This window comes from Mytilus edulis, chromosome 4 (assembly GCF_963676685.1).
Source record: "Mytilus edulis chromosome 4, xbMytEdul2.2, whole genome shotgun sequence".
Lineage (NCBI taxonomy): Eukaryota > Metazoa > Mollusca > Bivalvia > Mytilida > Mytilidae > Mytilus > Mytilus edulis.
The window spans coordinates 76854571-76881709 of record NC_092347.1 but is presented as its reverse complement, the minus strand read 5'-3'; the positions used below and the strand labels follow the sequence as shown (position 1 = coordinate 76881709).

The following is a 27139-nucleotide window of genomic DNA, read 5'->3' as shown; positions in this document are numbered from 1 at the left end:
AACCTTGAGTTTACTACATACCCGACAACAGTGAAACAAGGGATTTAAATAGATAAAGACGACCCAAATAGGAAGTAAACAGCAATTCTTTTTCCACACTACTAGAATCTGCTAGTTATGGAATCTTCTGCATATACAGTGGGAGATGCACCAACACAAGTTCAGGGCAAGATTACTCAGTGTGTTAACCTTACTTGACATCAGTTGGCCAGTGTTTTCAATGTAAATAGATTTGATATACAGTTGACTCTCGCTAGAAGTCAGCCCAACCAGATGAATACAAAATGTATTAATTTCAATAGAAAATATTCTTGTTTTACCGAGCAGTTATTAAACCACTCTCTCCTCATACAATAAGACAATCAAACACTCCGTGGGTTGAGAGAATTTGCATGTACCAAATATATGGTTCATGTGTATGGTTGTCCAAGAGTATAAAACAATCTTCTTATGATAATGCCTCATCACTAGATTGTAGCACGAGCAGCACACTTGAAGACTCCCCACTTTTTTCCAATAGTTTTGATGACTTTTTTTATTTTTTGTTGGGTTATGATGTTGTTTCAATTTTTCGTGAGGTTATGATGCTGTTTCAATTTTTATATTGTCTTGTGATTTTTCTTATAACCTCTTTAGTCATTTTTGCATTGCTAGTCAACAAGTAAGAAATTCAAATCAAAGTCTGGGCTTACTCTGATAGTAACTCATTGGCATAAATCCCAGTTCTAACTTTTAAACAACCAGACTTTCCTTCCTCACTGCAGAATGCTGCATGAAAATCGATGAATCATCAAAATCTATCAACATATAACAATCAGAACATGATGACTAACACATCAAACATCCAAGACATCAAAACACATCAATAGAGTACATACATTTGACCTTTCAATGGGTTAAGTATATAACATCAGACAAGTAACCAAAACATCAAGATGGTGCCAATAACCTCATTGAAGTGGATAGTATATAGACTATTAGGGCTGGGACAAATCACAATTACTAATGGGAAAGCACTGTCTTGCTTTTGGTTAAGATATAAATTAGCATAATTTAGTTTGTGATTACTAAATTACTTGACTTGCATCACTTTAATAAAACTTAATCCAGATTTAATGATATTGATTGTCCTATTGTGTTCTAGGTCAACTTTTTGTTTACTTCTGAAGGATAACAGAAGACTTCTCTATGGTAATTTTGACTCCAATATATGTAACTATCATATTAATGTGTATGTTTTGCTCATTGTTGATATGTCAAAAACACCAACCACTTTTGTGTTAATCTTAGTCTGGAAAAGGCTTAGAATGGTAGAATGGACTTTTCTAGCAATCACAACGTGTTTGTCTCTTGCCAATGCAAATGACTTAGATTTTGGTGATGAAACTATGGCATTGTATCAAATTGAATCAATTTTTAAACATACAGATAAGCACCGGCAGTATTTGAGAGGTTAAAATTCACTGCAGATCAAATTGTCTCAATTTCACGTTATCCCCATCATTAATAGGTTTTTTTTATCTATTTAACTAAATCTAAAGTGTAGTTATTTTAAGACAAAGAGAGATAATCCATGACAAACACCAAGAAACATATTCATCAGCCAAAGGTCTAAATTCATCTGCTCATTTACAACAGGGTAGGATTAAAAAAACATGATAAAGACAAATTCTGTAGTTAAGCAATACAAGTTTATTGTCGGTAAAAACAAGTTGGCAATATCCAGGGAGTCGTCACATGATGAACACAATGTCATCATAAGTACAGCTCTCGTAACATATTAGTTCCAAACTTCTTACTAAAAATGTTGTCAAATGACAAAAAAAAAATATGTAAAGTATAAGAATATTTATAATAAAGAATAAAAATTTGGTACAATACAATTAAGAATTGTTCTGTTATAGAAATACAATAATTTACTTATGAAAGAAGTGGAGCATATTTTGTGAACCATAGGCCTGCTACCAGTCTTGGACATACTATACAAATATTACATGCAAAAAAATCAACGTTCAATACATTATATTATACAACTGTGGTGTCTCCTTCAACAGAAGTGGAGGGAAAGAAGGATTGGGACTGGATATTGCCCGATTGTTCAATGGTAGGCCAAAAATAAGGACAGTTTGGTCATTTTACTGCAGATTCTGCATACTTTTAAAATGCCAATCTGAATATCTATCAACCCACCATATTCTGTTATTTTGCTACCCCTTTTCTTGTGTAAAATTTGTCAACAGCGTGTCAAAAATCTTAAAGGTTACTACAAATTGCATGGAAGGAGAAACCTGCTCTATATGTATCCCATGATTCCCTCAACAAAGTAGCTAAAAAGTCTGGCGGTCCAATACTGATTCACACAAACATATTTCCCCAGATATACAAACATTGCAAAAACATAAAACAGACGAAAAATTTGCTTGGTATCAAAAGTTGTGTAGTAACCTTAAAGATTTGTGACTAAAGATCTCGTTTTTTTAAATCGAAATATATTAGTAACAGATATTTATTTGTCTTTACATAAATAATTGAAAATGAACATGTACTTCAAGCACTGTATTATATCATTATCCTTCTTTACACAAAACAGTCAAAACATTTAACTGTAAAATAAATACATTATTACAAAAAAATGCATTATTGTCCGAGAAACACATGATTCTGGCCTGTAAAGAAACCAATGATATATACGACTTTGGTGAGGGGAATATGAAACCAGTTTTTAGTATCCAGCCAATTCAGCGAAGGTGGCATCCAATTCGTCGCTGATTGCCTTATATTTCTCCTTCTCAGTAAGCAATTCATCTGAAAAAAAAATAATCTTCCATTAGATATTGTTTATGGTGATGGTAAAAACAAATAAAATACAAATATACCGTAGAAAAATTCTGAGAAATTAGACATGTGACTTTTTATGAGGCATCTTTATCATACTTCAACAGCTTACACTATTAATGCATGTACATAAGCTCTTTGTAAGAAGATATTATCCTTTGCACTTGCTTTGATGATTACGAATTTGGTCAATTTCCAAGTTTGACATTTTTTTCTTTCTTTTTTGTTTGTAGTGGTTAATTTTGGAGTCTGTCACTTATAATACTTGATAATATGTCTATGACTTCCTTCTTTAATTTTTTTTCAAATAATACATACATTAACTGACTTTTTTTAACAAATATTTTGAATTGCCAATGAAGAGAGATGTGTGGTAACTTGAAGGCAAGATAAAAAAAAAAAAAAACCATAAGAGCTCTTAATCAGTCTGATATTTTAGATAACTTTTATGTTGTTTGTTTGTTCATTTTTACAGTTTTATCAATTCTGTTTTATCTTTTGTTTTTACATGTACTACAATGTCACAGTGGTTCAAAATTTGAAATTCTATTTTATAGTATGTGTCTTATCCATTTTTATTGTGAAAAATTTATCAAAATTAGATCAATGTTAAACAGCATTTTCTTATGACAATCATTTAAAACATTTCCCTTTACAAGTTGGATCTTCCAATACTTTTGAACCACTGTGTATAAAATATATCTATATTAATTCAAACCTGTACAACTGTGTAGATCATTCAAAAAAAAGCATGCATCTCTACAAATTGTTTAAGTCTGCTAATGTAGCATCCATTTCTTCTTGCAGATCCATTCTTTGTCTGTGTTCATTTTCATAATCCTCTGTAAACACACACACATGCAAAAATAACATCATGCAATCATGCCCTCACTATGGTGGCAACAGAAACAAATTTTCATGAGTATTATCTCTTTGTACTTGCCATTTCGCCAAATAATAGCAGCAATTTTTTAAAACAATTTTGTTAAAAATCTTCTATTCTGAATTTTACAACTTATTTTTTGGTAGTGAAGTACTATAAACTGAAATCATCTTGGAAAGATCCACTCTTAATTTCTACTTTTAAAGAGTAATCAACTCTTATAATGTTCTAAATAACATAAATATGCAGGAAATTTTACTGCAATCAGTTACCAAAAGATGTAGTTTTCAATAAATATCATGAAAATCTGCTTTCTTTTCAACACATGTATTTTATGTTTTTCCATTAAATCATTAACTGATTGTGATACATGAAATGTATGTTTATACGTTATTAGTACACATGTTCTATAACTTGCATGTTTTAATGTTAAAAATTCACACTAAAGGCATTTACAATAACACTAATATCAATAACTTCATTACAGAAACTCGATCCATTAACAACCAAGAACATCATCAACTTATCAGAAAATTCTAAAATTCTATGAACCAAATTCTAAACTGTTTTATAAAAACAAATATTCTGACATGTTTCTGTTAATGAATGCCTTTTCTGTAATGAAATTAGTCATGATATCTGCAGATCGCAAGACATGTTAATAATTCAAAATGCATTGAATAGATTTGAGGAAACTTTAAACTAGGTAATCCATTAAAAACCGTTTCATGTTGAAGCCCGGTTACTCTTTTTTCTTATAAATCATGTACCATATACGTGTTATATCGTATAGCATTGTCTTCTTGTAGCTATTGATATTTCTTCTTTTCTTATCTAAAGGGAAGTAACTGTATGATAATCTGATAACAAATTACTTCCCTTTGATAGGTAGTCTCTTTCTTTTTCCGTTTTGATTACTGTCATAACTTTTGGCAATTTTGATTTGTATCTGACCTACCTTGGATTTTGTCCACCTCTCTCTGTAACGTTTGAACAGTACGGTCACTAGTTTCAGCCCTATATTCAGCCTAAGGACAAATCACACAAATATCAACATCATGCAATTTGTTAGTTTTCTGGATCTTGGTAAAAAATAGGTTTTGTATTGCGAAGGATTCAGCAATTCTTTTAAACAATAAATTTTCTTTCTTAATGATAAGAATTGTGTTAAATTTTCAATTTCAAGAAAAGAAATTGCTGAAAACTTTGTACAATCTAAAACTAAACAACAAGCCAAAATAATTCCTACCATTTTTTATACTTGTTAGTCAATGACTTGACATGCAGGATGATTTAATCTTTTATTTTGAGGAATTATTTTGGCCACAAACAAATATAACAAAAATCTCTTGAGGTTAAATCCATCATCAAATTTCCTCAAGATTCTCTTTAAAATCAAGTCAATTCTCAAGTATTTCAAATTTTTAAATTGTTTTGAAAGAGGCAAACTATATCAGTATATCATTAAATCTATAAAACCAGATAAGTGATCTTGATAAATAAAAAAATCGACTTGAGCAAATTTGATGATTAACCTCTGGTCTAGCTGAAAAACAAAAAAAACCAAGATAACAGGTGCAACAACATAAACTAATCGCTCGGGGGCACCATGCACCCTACCTTCCAATCGGTCTACTTCTTTTTGCAACTTGGATACAGTTCTCTCAGCCTCTGTTGCACGATTTTCAGCCTTTTAAAATGAATGGTAAAATTCAAATTATGATTCGTCTCTTACTTTGTAGGCATGATCATGTGATTTTAAAATTTTGTAAGAGAGTGTCCACTGGTCTTGTATTTCTTTAATATTATTGGACAGTGTCGGATGGTATTTTTGTTGGACAGTCTCGGATGGTATTTTTGTTGGATAGTGTCACAATTAGGCCATGTTATAAAATAACTTTTTTTTATAGTGTTGATGCCTTTCCTTCTTTTTTTTGTGATACAAAAATAATATAGTGATTCACATAAATATACAGAACAAAATGTGTGTACTAAGTATACTAAAAAAATTAGAAAGCAGAGCATTGCCAGATAGGATAGCACAATGTTATAGAGAGAGATAAGTAGATATTATTTATCATAATTTGGATTGGTGTTCTTATTTTTACCTGTAAATTGAAAACAGATAAATTAGAACAATCGGTAACTTATAATTAGAATTTTCAACTCTTATAATTTTCATTTCTAGTTTCTTAAAAAAAAAGGTAAAAATATCCAAAAGGAAGGGGACTTGAAATGTAAAGTAAGTTTTCTTCAAAACACTTTTTCTTAAATTCCTCAGGTAAACCAAAATGAATTTCAGGCACCATGCAGATGTAGGTAAGAATTTAACAAATTTGTACCCACTTGTCATATTCTGGTTGAAAGAAGATTGACACCTAGTAGTGATGCTTATTGTACAAACATGGATTTGTTTACATATAGTACTTACATCCTTCAGTCTGTTTGTAAGATCTCTGATTGTTTCTTCGTAACTGTCCTCTCTCTGTGAGGCCTGTTAACACAAATACATTCTAGACATTAGTAAAGTGTATAACCTAAGAATGACCAATGGTCAAATTTAAACAATGTGGAAAGATTTCAAAATCGAAACTTCTTTTTAAACCAGGTCTTTTTCTCCAAAATATTGACAACTCCCGTTTCAATCTTTTTTCCATAAGATTTTGAATAGATATCAAATATTACAAACACCACTAATAACTTTTGAATTTCTTATCTTTCCATATCATTTAAAACTGTAAATAAAAGTCTTAGATTGAAATCTAAAATTCAGCAACTACAATAAATATATAACTATCATTTTAACACAGATTTGTAAACCAACTGATCATCTTTTTCATTTTGATATTATTTTTCAATTGGATCCTCTGCCTCTCTTTTTTCTCAAATTCAGATGATCAAATGGCTTTATTCATTTAAAATCTGCAATTTATTACAAAATATAACAAATATATATTATGGACATAGCCATGCCCTGTACAATACTGATCTGCCTACAATATAAAAGGAAAAAAAGCAAAATAAATTAGGCAGACACAATACAATGGTAAGCAATAATTAGCAGGAACCTACAGCATTTCTAATCTATTATATAATTCAGATTTTTTCAATTAACTTTTTTTTCACTTTCTTGCCAAAATATTTTGCCTAAAAATTGATAAATTGTGGATTTTCACATTTTTTACATTCTGAACATGCCTACAACATCAAAGTGAGGCTGCTATGTTTGACATGCTGCCAAAATAAAAAATAAATCTACATCTAATGCATTCTTTTAGATTAAATTGTTTGAATTTGGTAGAAAAATATATTATCTATATTTGAAACTATTCCTGAAATTATGCTTTGTGTATTGTGCCCGATTAAAAAATACTTACATAAATTTGATATAAAAACACTTATAAACTTAATCCACTGACCCTTTTAGGTTTTCTCTCAAAACATAATTTCAAGAGTATTGAATATGTGTTTAGAGAGCAGAAGCTAATATAATAGTGCTTATTATTAGTGAACATTCAATTTATCATGAAAATGAGCATATATAAGAAACTTTGGGGAACTTTACAATATACAAACATGTATATCAAAATTTGTTTTTGTTTAATGTTACATTTTAATAAAGATAACCAGGGGTCTAAATTCAATTTTTAATGTAAATAACTGCAAAGGATTATTCTAGAACCCTGATAATATTAGCAATTTTGATACAGAAATGGAACAAAAAACTTTTAAGAATCTTTTCAATTAAAGGAATAAGGTCTTTTATGATTTTTGCTTTTGGGTACTTTTTCTTAAAAGATATAGAAAATGGTTATCTTAATTCAAAATTGTGAACTATGTTATACATGTATTTGAATAGATAAATTAGATCTTTTTTTATGAAGAAGTAAACTGTAAATTTTCCTATTTTGTTAATATTCAAGAAATCCGATATGGTGACCAAATTTCAATTTTCATATAAGAGCTATAAATTTTTAAATTCATAAGTTAGTTTTACTTCTATTCACATATTAATGTGTGTCCATGTATACATGTAAAATCTTTACAAAATCTTAATTTCACACAATCTTTAGACTGAAAAAAAATCACTGTGACCTAGAGTTTTTATTGTTTTGTTTTAATAGACTGCTAACTACATTTTGGCAAAGTATGAACAAAATCTATTGTTTAAATCTTAAGTTTTTTAAAGAGGAAAGTTATGTGATTAAATGGGTCAGTTCATGCGCCGCAAGAAAGCGAACACCATGCACCATTTGAATATGGTGTTGGTTTTATACCTCTTCCTGAGAAAGCTCGAGAGATTTCATATTGTTTCCAATAACCTTCAACTCCTCTTCGAGCTCCAGGACTTTCCTGAAAAAGCAAAGAAATGAAACGACTTAAGTACAGCCGGACCCAGCCAGTTTATCTTACCTGGTCATTTTGGACCTGAAGGGTTTTGATATTTGCCCCAACAACTGTGAGCTGCTCTTCAAGATCAATTACTTTGCTGTAAAATAAGAAAGGGTTTACTAGGCATGTTGATTTTATGAAATGAACAACCTGATAAGCCCATTGATGAAAAATGTGCTTCATCAAATATGCTTCTGGAAGTTCATTTCAAAATCTTTGTTTTTTTGTTTTTAAAGAAAATAAATCTCCATGCTTTTAAAACTGAAAATTCTCATGCCACAAATATAACTCCAGCAAACCCAATCATTAAAATATGCTGAAATAAAAATATGGGTGTGTAAATCTGGCTAGGTCTAGCTGCTGATTATGAAAATTGTGTGATTTTGGAATAGACATATACAATTAAATTAATTTAACGTTAAACTTGGTTGATCAATATGAAAATTACTTTACTGAATGAAATTTTGTTCATATCAAAATGTTTCAAATTAATTATTTTTATCTAAAACAGAGAAAGGCTGGTTACCATGCATAAACTCTTGTGTAAATGAAATTATGTAAATTACTTTGAATGATTAACAAAATGCATATACAACTGACTAGTTATATGCATACACATAACATTCAACACTTACATTCACACAACTTTCTTCAACAGCCATGGAAATATTTTCAGGAGTATTTGGAAATTTATACATTTCTCCAAAGACAGCTGAAACATACACAAACATATATAATTGAAATAAGAAATCTTTAAGGAAGATATGCATTGTCATTCTAAATTTTGTTCATAATTTTCTATTTTCCCCATGAAAAAAATTTGAAATGCATATTTCTTTTAAGATTTGCAAATTTCAGTAATCTCAAACAATTTGGCCTGTTTGAATAGTTATAAAATCATAGAACATCATAATCCCCCACTAAAGAAATCTCACCAAAAGTCACATGATTTGAATCCTATCCAAACAAGCCAATCAATGCAGTTATTACAAACACAACATCGAGCATGCTTACCTTTTCTTCGCCTATTTCTAGGCCTCTAAGGTTGTTAGTAGCTATATGAAGTTCATCTTCAAGTGTTTTTACTTGTCTGAAAAATTCACAACAGGCATACAAAGGGATCAAACACACCATGCAGGCATGACCACATGCATTTGACAAATTGGTTTATGTGAACTCTGTCCACAAAATGGCAATTCAAACCTTCATTTTCAGTTGAATTTAAATTTCATTCCTTGACCAAATAGTCAATAAAAATATGACTGAACATTTCGGGAAATATTATTTTTGCATTTAATTTCTGTAAACAAATACTTTGTACATATACTAATCTTTTGTATATAGATTCAAGGGTCAAGAGGACATATTTTCTGAAATTGATCAATTGTCAATGTGAAATCATGCTAACAAACCATGCATATCTTAAATAACACAATTGTTCTTTGAGTAAAACGGTTGTTTTTTTCAATTAAGATGAGCTTGTATCATTACACTTGTTATAATTCATCTTATAAATTAAATGCTAAGATCATCTTGCTTTCATTCATGTAAATTGTTCCTCTTGAATATTACTTTTTTTTTTCAATTAAACTGATAATGTGATGTAAAAGTACAATGTACCATGTGACAAATTCCCTACATATTATATAAAGTGCAACAAATGTTAGTATAAGGGTATAACAAAGCACTTTTCCTAAGCACATGTGTGTCATGGCTTTGATGTTTTGTTTTGTGCTGACAGACAAAATACACAATGAACAATTCTTTTTTTCTATGTGTTGTTCCTTTCTTATATGTATCTTACATTATCTTAAGAAATTGGCATTGGTCAATTTAATGTTGAAAAGGCTTTTGTGTTGTATGTTCTTTCAAGATATAAATACTGGTATTCAAATACAGATTACTTATAAAAGCTTGTTTTTATGTTAACATCTTCGTCTTGCGTTTTTTTACCTCCCAACATTAAAATAGTGTGACCTTTGTGGTGAATGCATTGATAAGACAGTGAGCTATAAAGCTGTGTATGTGTACTAAGATTCCCTATTAAGCTGTGTCTGTTAATTAACCATTCACCAACCTTCTCATATGCTCGTATTTTTCTTCAGTGCGTTCTAATTCAGTTTCAGCTACTATCAACTTGCGAGCAGCCTATAAAATGTTAATTATATATGGTAACACACACATAAGGCATTCCAAAGCATTCCCTATACTCACGCTTCAGCAGCTTCTAATCGTGCCTCGGCACGCTCGAGGTCCACTTCAGTGATAGCAAGTTTACGGGCAGCCTGTTGTACGAAATAGAAGGGTCAATTCCTTTTTCAAAACTTTTACATGTCCAAATATTTTTTTCAAAATTCAAATTGTTTTTAAAATTTATCATGCTTTTGTTATTTAACAAATGCCAAATATTTTTTTTCTAAAACATCATGCAATTTTTTACACACCATGCTGCAAATAAAATTTGGGGACTACATTACTTATGAGTGTTCAACAAAATTTTTGTAAATCCTTACACGTAAACGTTAATATAAAATTTTCAGAATATCATTTTTTGATGGAGATGCAATAACCAAATTAGAAAATATAGTCAAATGCTATGTTAATTTGTTTGACAGTTGAAATTTTACTTTAACGAAGAAATGTATGCTGAAGATCAAATTATCTCCCCTATCTAGCAATATTCTGAAAACTAAGTATGACAATACATAAATCTAACTGCACCAAAATTAAATGGTACAATTAACGTGCAAGGATTTTCAAAGACATCGTGAAGAATGCTCATGCTTGCTATCACAAACCATTTACTTTGTTAATTCACAACATTTAATTCAAAAAGAATAAATTATTCACTTTACTTAAAATATCTTTGAAATATTTAAAATTGATAAGACAATGAAATAATTATAAAATTGAAATATTAACTTATTACCTATCATATAATTACTTGAAAAATATCAAAATCAAATCTTATTGCAAATTGCATAAATAAACATGCTCTTTCTCAAATCAATTTCAGAACTGTCAAGTTTCGCAAGATTCACCAAAAATAAACATTCGCTTTCAATTCAGATTTAATTAGAAATAATTATATATTTTCATATATTTTTTCATTGTATAAAGCGAAAATTAACAGTTCCCTTACAGATGGACAGTGTTGACTTAAGATAACCGCAGCCTCCCACCATTTACTCTTGAGAATGTCACAGTACTGACATATTTTTTTTTAATACAAACTTGAATAGAGAATTTAAAATAATTCCACTGGGTTATTTTATGTAAGTCATCAGAGTCCTAACAAACAAGAACCATCAATGGAATATGTGTTTACTTTTTAAAACAATTTTTATCATTGCAAAACTTAATTCCACATATTTCACCTATGTTTCAGATTTCAACAAAATTTCTGTTTTCTTAACAGTACACCCTTTGCTGCAAATATTTAAACTAGTTCTAATAATTAATTAAACTAAGATATTGTCTTCTACATATATTTTCCATTTATGCATATCAGAAATTGTGCAAGATGCATTTTTCTTGGGACATTCTGTGAATTGAATGCAGCAAAGAGTATATTTAGAGAAAAGAGAAGAGTTAATATATACTCATGCACAAATCTGTATTACTGAGACTTCTGTAGGCTTTCATGCTCCATGGTTAAGTCTCGCCTAAAATGAAACTGAATTCTGGACTCAATTGCAAGGGAAATAACTCTGATTAAATTGCAAAGGTTCATGTGCAAGGGAAATAATTCATATTTTAGAAATTTTGAGAAAAATTCAAAAGGAAACCAGTATAGATTTCAGATTGATAAGATAAAATTAGAGAGACCATTTATGAAGGGGATTATCAAACAATTCATTGCAGTATAGCAAACAAAAGCAATCAAACATTAGTCCAGCATAAAAGAAAATCAAATGGTTAATAGAAATGAAGATTTTTTTCAAAACTTTTCTCAAATGGATATAAGGGTATTTTTATGTCACACTGGGTAATAAATAAGTGGTAAAATGCATGGAAATATAAACAGTCTTGCTTTCTTTTCTGTATAAATTGTCATCATCAGAAAACATATTCAGAAAGTTCACAAATATACTTTTCTCTTGAGTTTTTCCCACAAAATTGATATTAGCGAATAAGTCAGATCTTAAGAAAGCAAGACATCATTTCATTTTTGTTCTCAATTTTAAAGATATCTTAGGTGAATTTAGTAATTGATAAAGAATATATTTTCCTTGCCATTCTATCCTATTGCTATCATGTCATTACATGGAATTGCAAAAAATATGGATTAATGAACACACAAAATAAAAGATAATAAACAGTCGAGAACAAAAACTGCTAAGTCTATTTGTGTCTTTTGATGGTCACCCCAACTGATCATGCAAATGAATCACCTCTTCATATTTTTTATCGGCTTCTTCAGCTATCCATTTTGCCTCAGTCAATTGTTTCTCAAGTTGGTCTATTCTTTCGTCATTACCACAGTTAAGGTTTTCCAAGACCTTCCTATTTCTGAGTGCAGAATACAGTATAAGAATTAATATAAAGCTATAGACTAGAGGGCATATGAACTAACAATCAGTATTTATCTCTTGCAACAAGATGAGAAGCATGCCAATAAGTTTTTTGTGGCACAGTCACCTCGTCGTATTTTCTATCTGCATCCTCGGCAATGTATTTGGCCTCTTTCAGTTGTTGTTCAAGAGCATCTATTCGTTCATCATCTGCAACACTACGACTTTCTAGTACCTTTCTTCCTCTATGAAGATGATTTAAACAGAATTATTTAAAACATTTTGACCATAAATACCAGCAACTAAAATATGCCACAAATTTTACCCATCTAAAAGAATAGAAATATATTAGTTTTCAAACGATTCCTGAAAAAAAAAGAAAAAAAAAAGGTTTATTAATTGTCTAATGGGCAATAAAAGCTACAGTTATACAAAGCCACACCCAATGACCACAGATTTTACCTCGTCATATTTGCGTTCCGCTTCATTTGCAATAAGTTCTGTTTGTTTTAAGGCAGCTTCAAGCTGTTCTATTCTCCCATCATCGAGAAACGTTTTGTTCTCCAAAGCCCGTCGACCTCTGTCAGAAAAAAGAAAATCCACATGCAAGCCATTAATTTTCTTATTACCTCAGTGTATTTCTTCTCATTGTCTTCAGCAGTGATTTTAAAATCATGCAAATTCCTCTCCAATCTATCCAAATTTTCTTCATCAGTGGAGGTTCGAAATTCCAATTGACGTCTGCCTCTAATGCCATGCAAGTAATTTATAACAGAAATAAACACATAGAAACAAAAAAGCAACTGGACAACATCTAAGCAGGATTATCAACCATACTTGTCCTTATTAAAGCTCATCCCTCGGCTCTCAGAGATAATAAACTTGTCCCCTTTTGAAAATGTCAATGCTTTTATCAGAACAGATATGGTATGTATCCCAAATTTTTAGTCACAAAGGTTTTGCTTAATTTTTTTTCTTTCAATAAACTACTATCTTATTAGGAAGGTAAAGGTGCAGAAATTAAACATTAAAGTGACAGTGCTTCAAATGTGAAATTTTCTAAACCAAATGTTTTAGCAATATTTTATGACAGTATTTGCTGTAGGTGTGAGGTGCATAAAATCAAGTAACACAGTACTAGTACGTAAATAAAAGTGTTTGAAATAAATAAAAACATTCCAGAATAAAGTAAACCTTAAACCATAAATATCGTATGGCATTAGAGGCAGTATATGTTATCTATTGAGTACATGATTTTTTGCACGTTCCCCCATATGTACCAAATAGTTAAGAAATGAAAAGACTTTAGAATACATGTATCTCATCAAAATAAATAATTTCATTAAAGTTAACCATTTAAAATTAATAATAATTTAATCTAATAGACCAAATCTTAACATTTCTCAACTATTTTTCACAGTAGGGACAAAAGCCAAGAATTTATAATTATAAATCTATATTTATATATATATATATATATATATAAATAATAAGAGGGTTAGTGTATATAGATTAACAGGAAGTAGGGAATCATTTAAAATTTCCTTTTACATATTATCAGGTTAACATAGGCAAGCAGGATGTAATTGTATCTATAGATCAGCAATTTTGTTCTGTGTTATTCACTACAACATGTAATGAAATACTATGGCCCTTTGTAGTATTGTATTATCATTAAAAGCAATGCATGTATTTCAGTGTAACAGGTTGTTAGCTCCAACATGGAAATAGATAAAAACTAGCATATTAAACCATGTTTATAGTTATGTTTTTCTTGTACTTATATTGTATATAGCTATTTTGTAGATCCTTTTATCTTTTACCATATACATGATTTTGTATCTTAATCTTACTTTCAAAACAGAACTTTTTAAACCTATTAATCATAAATTTTGGAAAGTATTAATTTTAATCCACAATTTTTTTACCAAATAATGTATATCACTGTTTATACTTCATTAGCCTTACAGGTATATAAAACCAGTTTCTGACACATTTTGGCCGAGGGGTATATAAGTGTTCATTCACCTCCATCTATCATAAATTACTTTCTATTCTGTTTATTGTTATTTAAAGGTCAATTGTCATTAAAAGAAAACTTCCAATAATTATCTGCATGTACAATATCTCATTAATTTTGTTTTTTCTGTTATTCAGAACTTTCCAGAAACTGATTTTTTGAGAACTGTTTTATGAGCTCTACATAATACTATTTTGCTTTCAGAAAATCAATAATACATGTGTAATATCAATAAATCCTTGAGGAAATGATGCATGTAGGTGACTCATCAAAATTATATCATTCCAAAACAGTCAACCTGTCCTTAGGTCACTTTTAGGGGTGTGAAACATGTGTACAACCAATCTAAAGTTAACTTTTTTTAAAGAAACGATGGACTACTTTTTTCTTAGATTTGTTTCTTGTGAAGCAATACATTCATGTACAATACTTTCCATTTCACCTTTTTCTCCACTGAAGCTTGACTAAATTCTAGTCAATATTTATGTTAAACCTTTATATATTTTATCTTAACATTACAATATATAGTAATTTTCTATATTTTATCAATATCTGAAAGATTTTATGAATGCTCCAGTGTTATAGGCAAATGTGTGTATTCATGTTAGTAAGTGTATGATTCATTTCAGAACACACTTTGAGAATTCTCAAAATTAGGTGAAAAGATAATGTTATATTTTCAGTTATCTCCCCTTCATTATAACCTTTTAAAATGTTTACCTTGCAATAAAAAGTTTAAGAAAAATAAAATTTGTTCTCTAATGATTTTGATGATTTTCAAATTTAAAATAGTTTTTAAATTTCAAGTTAAAACCCCACCTTACTCCTTTTCAGCTTTGTTAAACGAAACACAACATATTTATTTTCTCAACTCAGTAGTAAAATGAAAGCCATTATTTATGTTGATTATAGTAAGGCAAACAGCATTGAATAACTACCAAAGTGTGTTCTGAACTCAAATATCTTTATATCAAAAACTTTTTAACTTCCAACATGTCCAAGGTAGGAAATTATGTACAATTATGATAATTCAATGAAATATGAAAAAACATAACCTAAATATGTATATCAGTGCATGCAAAATCAGTATAATTGAGAATTCCCCATAGAAATACTAATAAACAGCCAGTCTACTTTTGTGGAAATCTGTACTTTAAATGTTATCTATCAGACTTTGAACCTGATCTTTTTACGAGTTTTAAATGTATGCCAAACATGTACAAAAAGTTGACGTTTCTTTACATTTCTAATAAATGATAGTTGTTAAAGCCATGATAGATATTAAATTTCAGCACAGACAACCACACAGTAGTATAGATAGTAGATTTATAAACTTCTTTCATTTCTTGGGTACCAAGTTTATTTTAGAAACCTTTAATTGAAAGAGGAATTTTAAATTTTGTTGTTTCTTTTTTCTAACTAAACGACTCTGAATGTGCTTTTCACTTAATTCTTAGTTTTGTAATTCATGAATACTGAATAATGGTACCGTACACCAAGAAGCAAAAGTAATTCATAAAACTGCTACATGATATATGACAGATATATAATAAATGAATATATTAAATGCAAAATATGGTATACCAAGTTTGAATGAAAGTGTAGTTGATCAGTAAATGTAACAGCAACCTAAGTTGTTTTACAGTATAAAATGTGACAAATGCAAATTATTCATCTTCTTTTAGACATCTTGGGTTTGCTGTTAAGTAATATAGCATTATATAAATGTAAACTTGACGTTGTCTTGTGTTAGCCATATCAACAACTAATATCCATACTAAATCCTTGTACCATATTATCATAATACTTTGAAAGATTTCATCCCTCCCTATTAGAAGCAACACTTTTTTTCTATTTTGAAAGTATACTTTTGCAAGACAATATCATTATTTTGACAATGCACCATTGAGAACTTTAACCCCCCTCCCCTTTTTTTCAAGTCTGTGTAGGAAACACAATATCAATATGATGTTGGTATGGCTAAAAGAAGGATATATACCTTTCACTCTCATCTGCAGCCTTTGATGCTTCCTCTAATTTAGATGCTGCTGTTGTGTATCGTTCCTCCGATTTCATAATATCTTCCTCTAACATACTGATTTTTCTTGTTAAACTTTGGATTTCTTGTTCATGCTGAAATTTACAGCAAACCATATTAAGCATACATGTTCAATTCTTCAACTTACAATAAAATATGGATACTACATGTATGTTCATTTTATTCTTATATTTATTATACTTTTTTAATGTTTTGTATGTTTTGTACATATGTTTCAGTTTTCGTGCTGATTTATAACAAAGTGTACCATTATGTAGGATGATATAATTATTTTCATGGGTTGAACAGTTTGATGTCAAACTTTCGAGTTAAAGTGAAATGATCAATATATAAAATGTACATTTATAATCTAAACTACAGTTTAATGTCAGAGGCATTTGTAAACATTATACAACATGAATGACCTATTTCAAAACAAACTTCTTTTATAAAACTTTGTTTGAAATTGAATTGTAGGGGAGATGTACCTTTTCTTATGACAAAAACATTGCTTTACATTTCTAAGCTGTCATTTTTCAACTATGAATGGAGGATCCAAAAGATGTAAATTTAACCCTACTACTTGCGGTAAATTTCACTCTAGCTTTATCAATTTACATTTCTCTAACAAATTAGATTCCACATCAAACCAATTAAATATAAATACACATAGATGTCAGTCAATACAAATATCTACATCTACATTACAATGCAAACTATAAAGTTTAGTGGCCCCATCCATCAATCTATTTACATGGGGGTTGATCAACATAAAGTAACAATTTAAACTGTGTTATGTTTGTCACTTGAAGAACATTGTAGTCTATGATCCATGTCTTCATAAAGATAAAACCTAGATCAATATCAAATATATCAATGTACAAATCAGACAAATAAACCTTACAGTCATTTATACAGTGAAACCAAATAAAATATAACTAATAGACTTGTTTTATATCCCTTAGGTTCATGACTTTCTTATCCCAGTTTTTATTTAGGTTCATACAGGTACATGGTCAGCTACATTGAATATAGAGCTTTCAGAACATACATGCATGTACATGTACATTTGTAGCTGTTAATACATGTTCAATGATACGTGTATGTACTATAAACTATCTATGGGCAGCATCGATCAGTTTAAAATGTTACAATAGAATAATTTTGTTTTAATATATCCAATTTCAGTTAAAGGGAAGTTTGTTAAGAAAATAACAGGTTTTACTGTTTTGTGACATACATGCACAATTTTGGTAGTTGAACCTCATAAATACATCAATACAGGAGGTATTTAATTCATGTCACAATAAGCAATTTATAACACAAATTTGCACACAAGATGCGTTTTTATAAAGGCTGAATTAGGTTTGAAATGACAGAATGACTTTATAGAGGTAAACAACATGAGATCTCTTAAAACAGCTTACACTGCACTATTTAACTGTTTAAGTGCAAATTAAATTTAAACAAACAATTAGTTTATGGTAGTATTAAAATGTCTACGCCCAATTTCAAGTTGCATGAGTCATTATCTACATCTAGGGGTACTGCATGTATTGTTTGAGAAGTTGATAAATCATTTCTTGTGTTTGTAATTATTACCTATGTGATTTTTTCAATATTTATGAACTATTAAAAGGAATTTGATACACATGCACTGTACTAGTAAGACATTAACTGGTATTCAAAATGTTTACAGTTGTATTAAATGAAGGAAAAAAAAATTTGATCATACTAAATCTGCATCTAAGAATTAATATATTTCTCAGTTCATGTACATTGCATATGATTAAATGCACAAGATTTAATCAAATATGTTGCATCAGGGGCGGATCCAGCCATTTTAAAAAGGGGGGTTCCTAACCCAGAACAAAGGGGGGGGGTTCCAATTACATGTCCCTATTCAAATGCATTGATCGTCCAAAAAAAAGGGGGGTTCCAACCCCCGGAACCCCCCCTCTGGATCCACGCCTGTGCATACATTACTGCATTACAGTAAAAACTTAACTACATGTACTTCATAGAATTTTTTTCATAGAAATTTTGATGAAATTTTATTGTAAGGAAAATATAATATAACATCAATCTATACTACTTCATGTAATTGCTTTTTTATATTTGTTAAACTTATAATCAAATTATCAAAATACCCTTGATTCTTATCAGTATATTACAAATGTATTATCCCTGAAGGTATCTGTTTATATTATTCAATTTTTAGTTAAAGGAATTTGACCAGTTGTAACTTTTTTAGCTGACAAAACATGATATGCATCAGCGGTTATTAAGGTATATCTAGGTAAAGTTATGACTGGAATTCACTTTGTCCTCATTATTTAAGTAGCAGTTACAATTGAAAACACTTAAATGATTAAAACCCTCTCCAACTGTCTATCCCTATTGAAATATGATATGACAATATCATATCTATAAATATTATATATAAAGGTGTGGTGATCAAGGTATGATGAAAACCTATGTTTAAATTAATGTTTTACACAGGAAGTGTGTGTTCATACTACACATATTTTAACAAATCACTCATGCATTTTGAGAATGTCTGTGGTTTTCCCCTAATATGGAAAGGATTGCCCTTGATGGTGTACCAAATGCCTTATTTGTCAGATTTTTATTGGTGAACTCCAGAAATATTATTTCACTAGTTTTACTCTGTTTGAATATATATATATATACATCTGCATAACTTTTAAAGAAAATCAAACAAAATCAAACATTTAATCTCAAACAAATGAAGACTTTTCATCTTACTAGTTAATAGGAATATTGCAGTTCTTTTTGAAGGGATGAGTATGTTTTGAAGAGATATTTTATAGGAAAATCTTAATTTTGAATTTCTAATTGAGCAAAAATATATAAAGTACTAATGTACATTTGATAAGGTTAACAGAAGCAAGTTTTTTCAGTGAAGTCAATAGACAACAATGTATACAATGTATATTTGTTCATGTACATGTACACTACATACACATTGTCATACTATTTATGACACTGTTTTCTTTTTTGTGTACTTTTAATGACATTGTCAATATTTGTTGATAACTGTCATAAATTTTATAACCTAGTGTATACCTGTGGTTACATATAATTGTGGAACAATTTAAAACAATGTTCTAAAATGTTAGGCCTGATAAGATACTGATGGTTTAATAGTGAAAGTTTTAATAGCATAGACATTATGTGATCCTATCTCAAAGTAAATAAAGTTATCAATTTGTACCAAGATATCAAAGAAATTACAGGTGCTGTTAAAAAGGGGGTTACATTAGGGGACTGCTATTAAATTAAAACTGCCATCATATATTACTTGATAATTATGTATGTCTATAATAACTATTTGTTGCTTTTGCATCAAAAATACTTCCCAAAATACATGCAAATTTGAATAATAGCCCCAATAATTGAATACAGAATTCAGTTAATTGCATGTGTTGGCAAGTCTTCTTTCAGACTGATCAAAGTTATTTTCAACCCTGCTACATCTTAACCCTTATTAACATTGTAAATGTATATAACTGATGGTTTAGAGGGTGAATCATAAACATTAGCATTTGGTTCAAGTTGAGATTATTTTGCACCTATCTTTTACACTCATGTGTTAACAATTTAAGACATATAGACCATAGAATAAATAATGTATTGTTTTTATACAATATTGAAGAAAACAATTTCGTTTTCTCAAAAATTATCGAAAATATTTCAATTATGTGGAAATATTAATTTAGAGTGATCTCCCTTTGAATATCCGCCATACCATACTTGGGAAGAAGCCGGTACTTGCCCGGTCATGAATAATTAGTCCCATTTCTCCGCAAAGAACATATATAATCCACTTGTAATTTGATATGCATGCTAACAAATATTCCTTAAAGATAATCCAATAAGAAATACACATATAAAGCTTTTACAACTATAAAACTCTAAAGCGGAAATGAAGGCAACACCTACGGTGTCTATGGTCCGTTGAGAAAACTCTAGTTGTGCTGATTTTTCTTCTAAATCATCTTTTAACTTTTCATTCTCGTCTCTTAAATGTTGCATTTTCTCCTTAAGAGCATTCAATGCCCCGCCGCCTGCTTTTACGGACATTTTGAAAATATTAAACTTAAATTTTTCTCTTGTCAATGAATTCCACTCCGATCTTTCTTGACCGTATTACTTCACTATAATTTTTATCACTTCGAATCAATGTAGGTCTTCAGTGTTTCTATCGCTATGTTTTTTTAAAGCAGCTACTCGGTTTGTATGTAAAATTGAAACTGATTCTTAAATGAAATTGTCCTTGCAGGATACCACAATCACAACCGTTACGTGGTTAAAATATCTATATTCTTACGCAAAGGGATACACATTCAAATGTCGCACTACGAGTCATTTGACCTAAAATGAGACACCTGTGCTGTTTACTCAATTGCTTATCCCCTTACGGCAGATTACATTAAATCCAAATATGGTAATAACGTCTTACTTTTACTTTCATTTTGATAAGTTTTTACACGTTGTTGACAATTAAAATTATGTGAAAATATAGTAAATAATTACAACATGGAATCCATCCTTAAACAGGTAAATAAGACATTGTTACGTTAAAGGAGAGGCAGGTGTAATTGATAATATTGCACTTTTGGGGCATTTCTGAATTCAAGTACAGTTCAAAAAATAATTCAGAACAATCAATCAGGGTTTTAACTATTTCTATTCATAAAAAATAAACTTTGTAATTGGTAACTTTGGAATTTTTATAAATGGGAAATAAATTGTTAAGTAATTGTTTTAAGACAAGTGTAACCTAACTTCATAATTAAATGTAATTTGACGCTCGAAACATTTTAACAATAAACTGATAGAACGCAGTCCTGTTAAAAAAATCCCTGGTTTATTCATTCTTAAATATTGATAAAAGGGAAATTAATGAATTTAAAGTGTACCAGACACAAGGGAAATGTATCAAAGAAAGTAATTAACAGGTTTTTCTGTGTAATTACAGGAAGCATAGCAGCAATACGTTTCCATGTGAACAGGTTCATTACCCCTGGCATCTATATATGGACGTGCCAATTAGTGTATCAATGTAGAAATGCACGTGCAGTATGCGATAAGAATAGGTTTTAGACAAATATGTGTAAATACATGTACACACAATCAGTTATACATGTGTGTGACATTAAACTAGCATCTATTTTTAACGATTAAATTGAGCAGTTAAGTTATTATTATAGCAATTTGGAGTTTTGACATTTAAACATTTAAAGTTTACCGACTATGATGTGTATGCAGTGCATGTAGAGGATAATGGGAGGCTGAAGTTCTAAACATTTCTTTAATGCTTCACCCCAGATAACATTGTTCAATTTTTACAGGTTCTTATGTTTTAAAACATCTAACTTGAACGTCAAACTTGTGTCAAAATAAGCTGACATACACTTCTTAAGCTATGTAAACATCATGCAGGTTCATGCAACCTTTTATTCATTATACCATACCCTAATTAAAGACACCCGCAATAAATTTTGAATTTCACTTCCAATGATTGCAAATTTAATCATAGTGTTTGAATGCATTCCTAACTGGAGACAAGGAATCATGGCCCCACCGGGTCGAGGTGTCCGAGTTGGCCGTTCGGGAACATCGTTTGATGTTTCATGGTCCGAGAGTTCCATATCCGAAAACAAAGGTTCATTACTATAAATAACGCGGTCAAATTCTGTCATAGGATTACAACTATGTTGTGGTGCATTGCCACCTTCGGGTTCCGGTCGTTTTGTAATTTTGATTTTTTTCTTTTTTTTCTTCGGTTTATCTGCGGCTTCACCCGTTTCATCGTCAAGTTGTTCAGCCTTTTTCTTCCTAACTTTTTTAGTTCCTGTTTTTTTCTTCCGAACTTTTTTCTCGGGTTCGTTAACACTTTCGCCTTCTAAAAGTTCTGACGTAAAATCCTGTGACAAATTAGATTGTACCGAGTCCTGAGAGAGCTGATAAGAACATACAGAGTCTTGAGATAGTTGAACCATATCCGTTAAATCTTTTTCCGATTGGAATTGATCATTCATCGTTAAATCCAATGACTTTTCTTCTTCGATAGCATAATCCTAAAGTCAAATTTGCACTAATAAATTTTTTAAACTTTCAAATGTTTCGATCTCAGTATTAAACTAATTCAATAGTATTTATTTTTATTTTATCAAATTTGAATACAAATGTAAACAAATCGAAGTTGAAACGGGGTGATAGTTAATTGATAGCACAGCCGATACGTAGTTATCCTCTGAGTAGCGCTGCATTCCATCACTGCATTTCCATATCAGGTATTGATGACGTCACACAACACATTATGAATAGGTAATTTGTTACCGGAGCAATGAATACACATATCTTATACACGTGTGGTGAGATAGTACACTCATGAAGAAAGTCATTAATAAGATCAGAATGCAAGAAAAACAGATGTTAAAAGAGATATGTATAACAACACATTTAATGCAAGCCATGCGCTTAAAAAAGCCTTTAAGTTGATTATTGGTAATGATGAGGAAAAAAGTTTTGACACAAGTTTACATACTTTTATCTTAGTTAATTTATTTATTAGAATTATTGAATTTAATTCAGAATGATGTAATACACAAACCAGAAGAAAACCAATTGTCATAACCGTTCGAAAATTCTCTCTAAAATTAGTAAATGAAAATAGATTTAAATTTTATAAAACAAATTATATTATTTTTTAGAGGTAGAGTATTGAAAACTTGTGTCCTATTTTCTGTGCGTTTTCACAGTGTCGTAAAATGTTTGCATAGGAGGATCCTTACCTCAGCAATTTGTTTTTCCGTCGTTTCGTATTTGGCTTGAACATCTTGTAACTGTGTTTGTGTATTATCTAAATCGTTTTCCGTCTGTATACTCTTTTTCTGTAGGGAATTGTAGTCATCTTCAATCTGAAATGCAATAATTTTTATTAAATAAAACTCGAAATATTCCATTATTTTATTTCCCTGAAAACAGTCTGTAAGTATCAAACTATGATGAAAAGAATTGACTATATTAGTTTCAATGGCAATATCTCGTATATAATTGAAAACAAAATTGATTGACATGAAATAAAGACCAAACTATTAGTATAACACTGATAAGATGATTTTTTGAAAGTATCTGACCTCGTAAATTTCTTTTCGTCGAAATGTACTTTTTGTTACTGAATTCTAGAAGTGCAACCAATTTCCATATCGTTCTGCATATTTCATAGTTTTTTTATGCTTTAAGAAGCTTTTCTCGTAAAATTGGGCAAACTGTGCGCATGCATTCCCCCTTTTTAAATACCACCACCCCATAAATTAAATGCGTAACATGAAATCTACGACTTCTCAAGTACAAATAGTTATTTTATTTAGGAAGATTTGACTTTTTCCAAAATAAGTTTTATATATAAGATGAAGTTATGACATGTATAGATTTTACTACAGTATATAAAACAGTATAGAAACTACAGACCAAGACCAAGACGATTTTATTAAAAAGCTGATGCTACATGATGAAGAGCTCATACAACATGAAACAGACAAGCTCATGCAAATTAAAATTGAAATATTTGAAACAGAAAGTGGTATGAGTAAATATATCTGATTCCTAATAAGAGTAAGATTTTCGGGTGCATAGCACTGCATCCTACAATATTCTATTTTTAAAATGTATTGGTTTCAGATTTCAAGATGGCGCCTGTACCGTTACGATGCTTGGAATGTTTCCCAAGAAAAAGTGAAAATCAGCATTTCAGGATGGGTTCATGTTATGCATTACATTACATCATGTACAGAAAACAGATTCCATGTTTAATATCCATATGTATTATACTCCTGGTGAGAGCAAATATCCTTTAACCAACATCAATATACTGCATGAATACGTCAAACTCCATCGTTTTACCTTATAAGTTGTTAAATATACGTAACATATCCACATTTTCATATTAAATACACCATAAAACACATATTCCGTATTGAGAATTTAACCATTAAGTCACATTTACGATGGAACAATAAAAATGTTCAAAAGAAGCTTCCGATTTTCGCGAATAACCACGATTTTGCAACAAATTTGTAAAACACAATAAAGCTTTGAAATCTATATTTTACCTTGGCCTTCGCTTCCTCGGTCTCCCTCAGTTTTTGTTCCAATTGTTCAGCTCTATCAAGAGCATTTTCCTTTTCCATTTTCATGGCAACCATCTTCTTCTTGATAGCATCCATATTGATAGTTTTTTGTAGTGTGGTTACTGAACACAAAACAAAAAGAATAAATAAGCGAAGGGAATTGGCTTGACTAATCTGCAGACGAGAGCTGTATTGACTGACTGAGACTCCTGCTTTTCTAGACCTCGCTCCACTCAAGTCGAAAGATGCTGTGCCGAAGTAAACAGTCAAGGTTGTTGCCAACTAAATCGAGAAAGAGATTCTGACGGAATGTGCCAAATCGGCCTATCGGAGGGTGTGTTATTGACGATCGGAATCCCCCATGTGGTTCGTCTGTTCAAGCGAAGCGATAAGATTACAACCATCTTTGGTGAAGGCAGACGACGCGCAAGGCATCGCAGACTTTTTCATGGGGGTGTGTAGGTTTGTTACGAAGGATTATCAAGTTAATTAACAGTAACCGAATTTTGATCTGATCGTTGATTATTTAGTTTTCACCCCCATTGACTACAGATTTATTAATTATCTATCATATGGAATGTCATAAATTGCTGATATATCTAATTTTGTACCATGCCCTTGTTAGAAAATGAACTTATCTTACATGGGTTATTTTAAATAATACAAGATATATATGTAAAACGAGAACTATAAACCCGAAGTAAAAGTTTCCGAATGCCATGGTTACAGATGAGGAAACTATACTTCTCTAACCAGTTATTGTATTATTGATATGAGTCGGTTCAAGCATAGATGTTTACACTTACATCTTATGTTATGGTATTTGTAATAGTGTCCCACCCAATTAAAGATTTTTAAAGTATTTTTTAAATCAATTGCATTATTCATAGCTATTATTAATTTTTAAATTTCAAAAATAATACGTGCTTAATAAACATTGTAAAACATCTTTCAATCACATAGCTTTTCAAATTTCAAAACAAAACATGCTCGATAAACATCGTAAGAAATAAGATCAAACTTTTTATTTGTATCGCATGTTTTCAATATTCATAGCTATTAATAATTTCCATATTTCAAATTTGCTGCAAAATTTGGTTATTCGCGAAAATCGGAAGCTTCTACTTAACTTTGTAAAAAAGTGTAAGATCAAGTTTTCTATTTAATTAAACTAAAAAACGTCTGCTTTTTCAGGGATTTGAAATGGCCATAATGGCGAGGCAAAATACATGTTACTAAAGAACGAATTCGTACAATATTATTCCGTATGAAATGTTACATTTTTTTTATAAAATCATTGGAAAGCTTATTTTTTGGTTGAAACAATAAAGCTTGGGCCACTCCAAATAAAATGCCTATGTCTTTCATACAAACAGCGAAATTCATAATGATTTTTGTTTTATCTTGAATGAATATTTTAAAAAGCAATGCCTGAATTGAGCAAGATGAAACCGTTTTTAAATTTTTGGTCTATGTTGATTTTACTACAAGTCTTTTGTTTTTAGAAGCAAATTATGTTTTTAACACCAAAAAACGTTTATTGTTCTCTAAATTATTGGACGAGCTATGTCGCATTGTTGATTTTCATTTGAATAATGCCGTAATTCAGAAAGTCTCCTGTGAATGGCTATATATATATATATTCTTTTTTTCTGGGTTTTCAAAATGTTAGAGCGAGCGAGCGAATCCGAAGAACTATGAACCAATTTGACTGAATGTCCTTATTATGACCCCCAGTTTATCTATGTTTTTTTTTCTTCTGAGGTCTTTAAATCAAGGACGCCTTCATTTTAATTTCCATTTCAACTTTTCTATATCTATAACGAATGGTCACCAAAGTAAATTGCAATTGCATGTAAAATATGTGATCGTTAAAAATTTTACTAAGGTTAACTATTAGATTTTTTTACCACTTTTAACTTTCAAGACTTGAAGTATTAATATGTAAATGAAATAGTTTTTTATTTTGTAGAATTTCACTATTATTTTTCATTTTGTTTGTTTATTTATTTATTTTATCATTTAGATTACATTTCATTCTCGTTTATATTCACTCTTACAAATTTAAAAATGACAAATGAAACAGGTTGTAGATATGTAAAAACGATGACTTTTTGACATCTCTAAAAAGTAAAACGTGCAGACTTATTTATGTTATAATAATAAGTCATATATGATGAAAGATTAACTTATATGTAATTATCATTTGTAATCCATAATCACCGTGCAAAATAAAGCCACATGTTCACAGCGCGAGTCAGAGGCACGCGTCAGTGTTTTCTCTCATATGGTTTT

At 30.2% G+C, this 27139-nt stretch overlaps 1 protein-coding gene across 43 annotated transcripts; it reads right to left on the bottom strand.

Moving 5' to 3' along the window:
- Positions 1–1672: 1672 nt before the first annotated feature.
- LOC139520551 (tropomyosin) lies at positions 1673–25272 on the bottom strand. Of its 43 annotated transcripts, none has more exons than XM_071313300.1 (10): positions 24827–25162; positions 23507–23632; positions 16644–16777; positions 12505–12622; positions 10325–10395; positions 8132–8207; positions 6150–6212; positions 4677–4746; positions 3554–3677; positions 1673–2805 (listed from the first exon to the last, which is right to left on the bottom strand). In XM_071313300.1, exons 1-9 carry the CDS (start codon positions 24938–24940, stop codon positions 3595–3597), a joined length of 855 nt encoding a protein of 284 aa, XP_071169401.1. In that variant the 5' UTR covers positions 24941–25162; the 3' UTR covers positions 1673–2805; positions 3554–3594. The 43 variants fall into 43 exon arrangements, with proteins under 43 accessions (XP_071169401.1, XP_071169409.1, XP_071169408.1 ...); XM_071313308.1 differs by lacking the exon at positions 8132–8207 and adding an exon at positions 7996–8071; XM_071313307.1 differs by lacking the exon at positions 12505–12622 and adding an exon at positions 13254–13371 and having other exon boundaries at positions 24827–25157.
- Positions 25273–27139: the final 1867 nt, after the last annotated feature.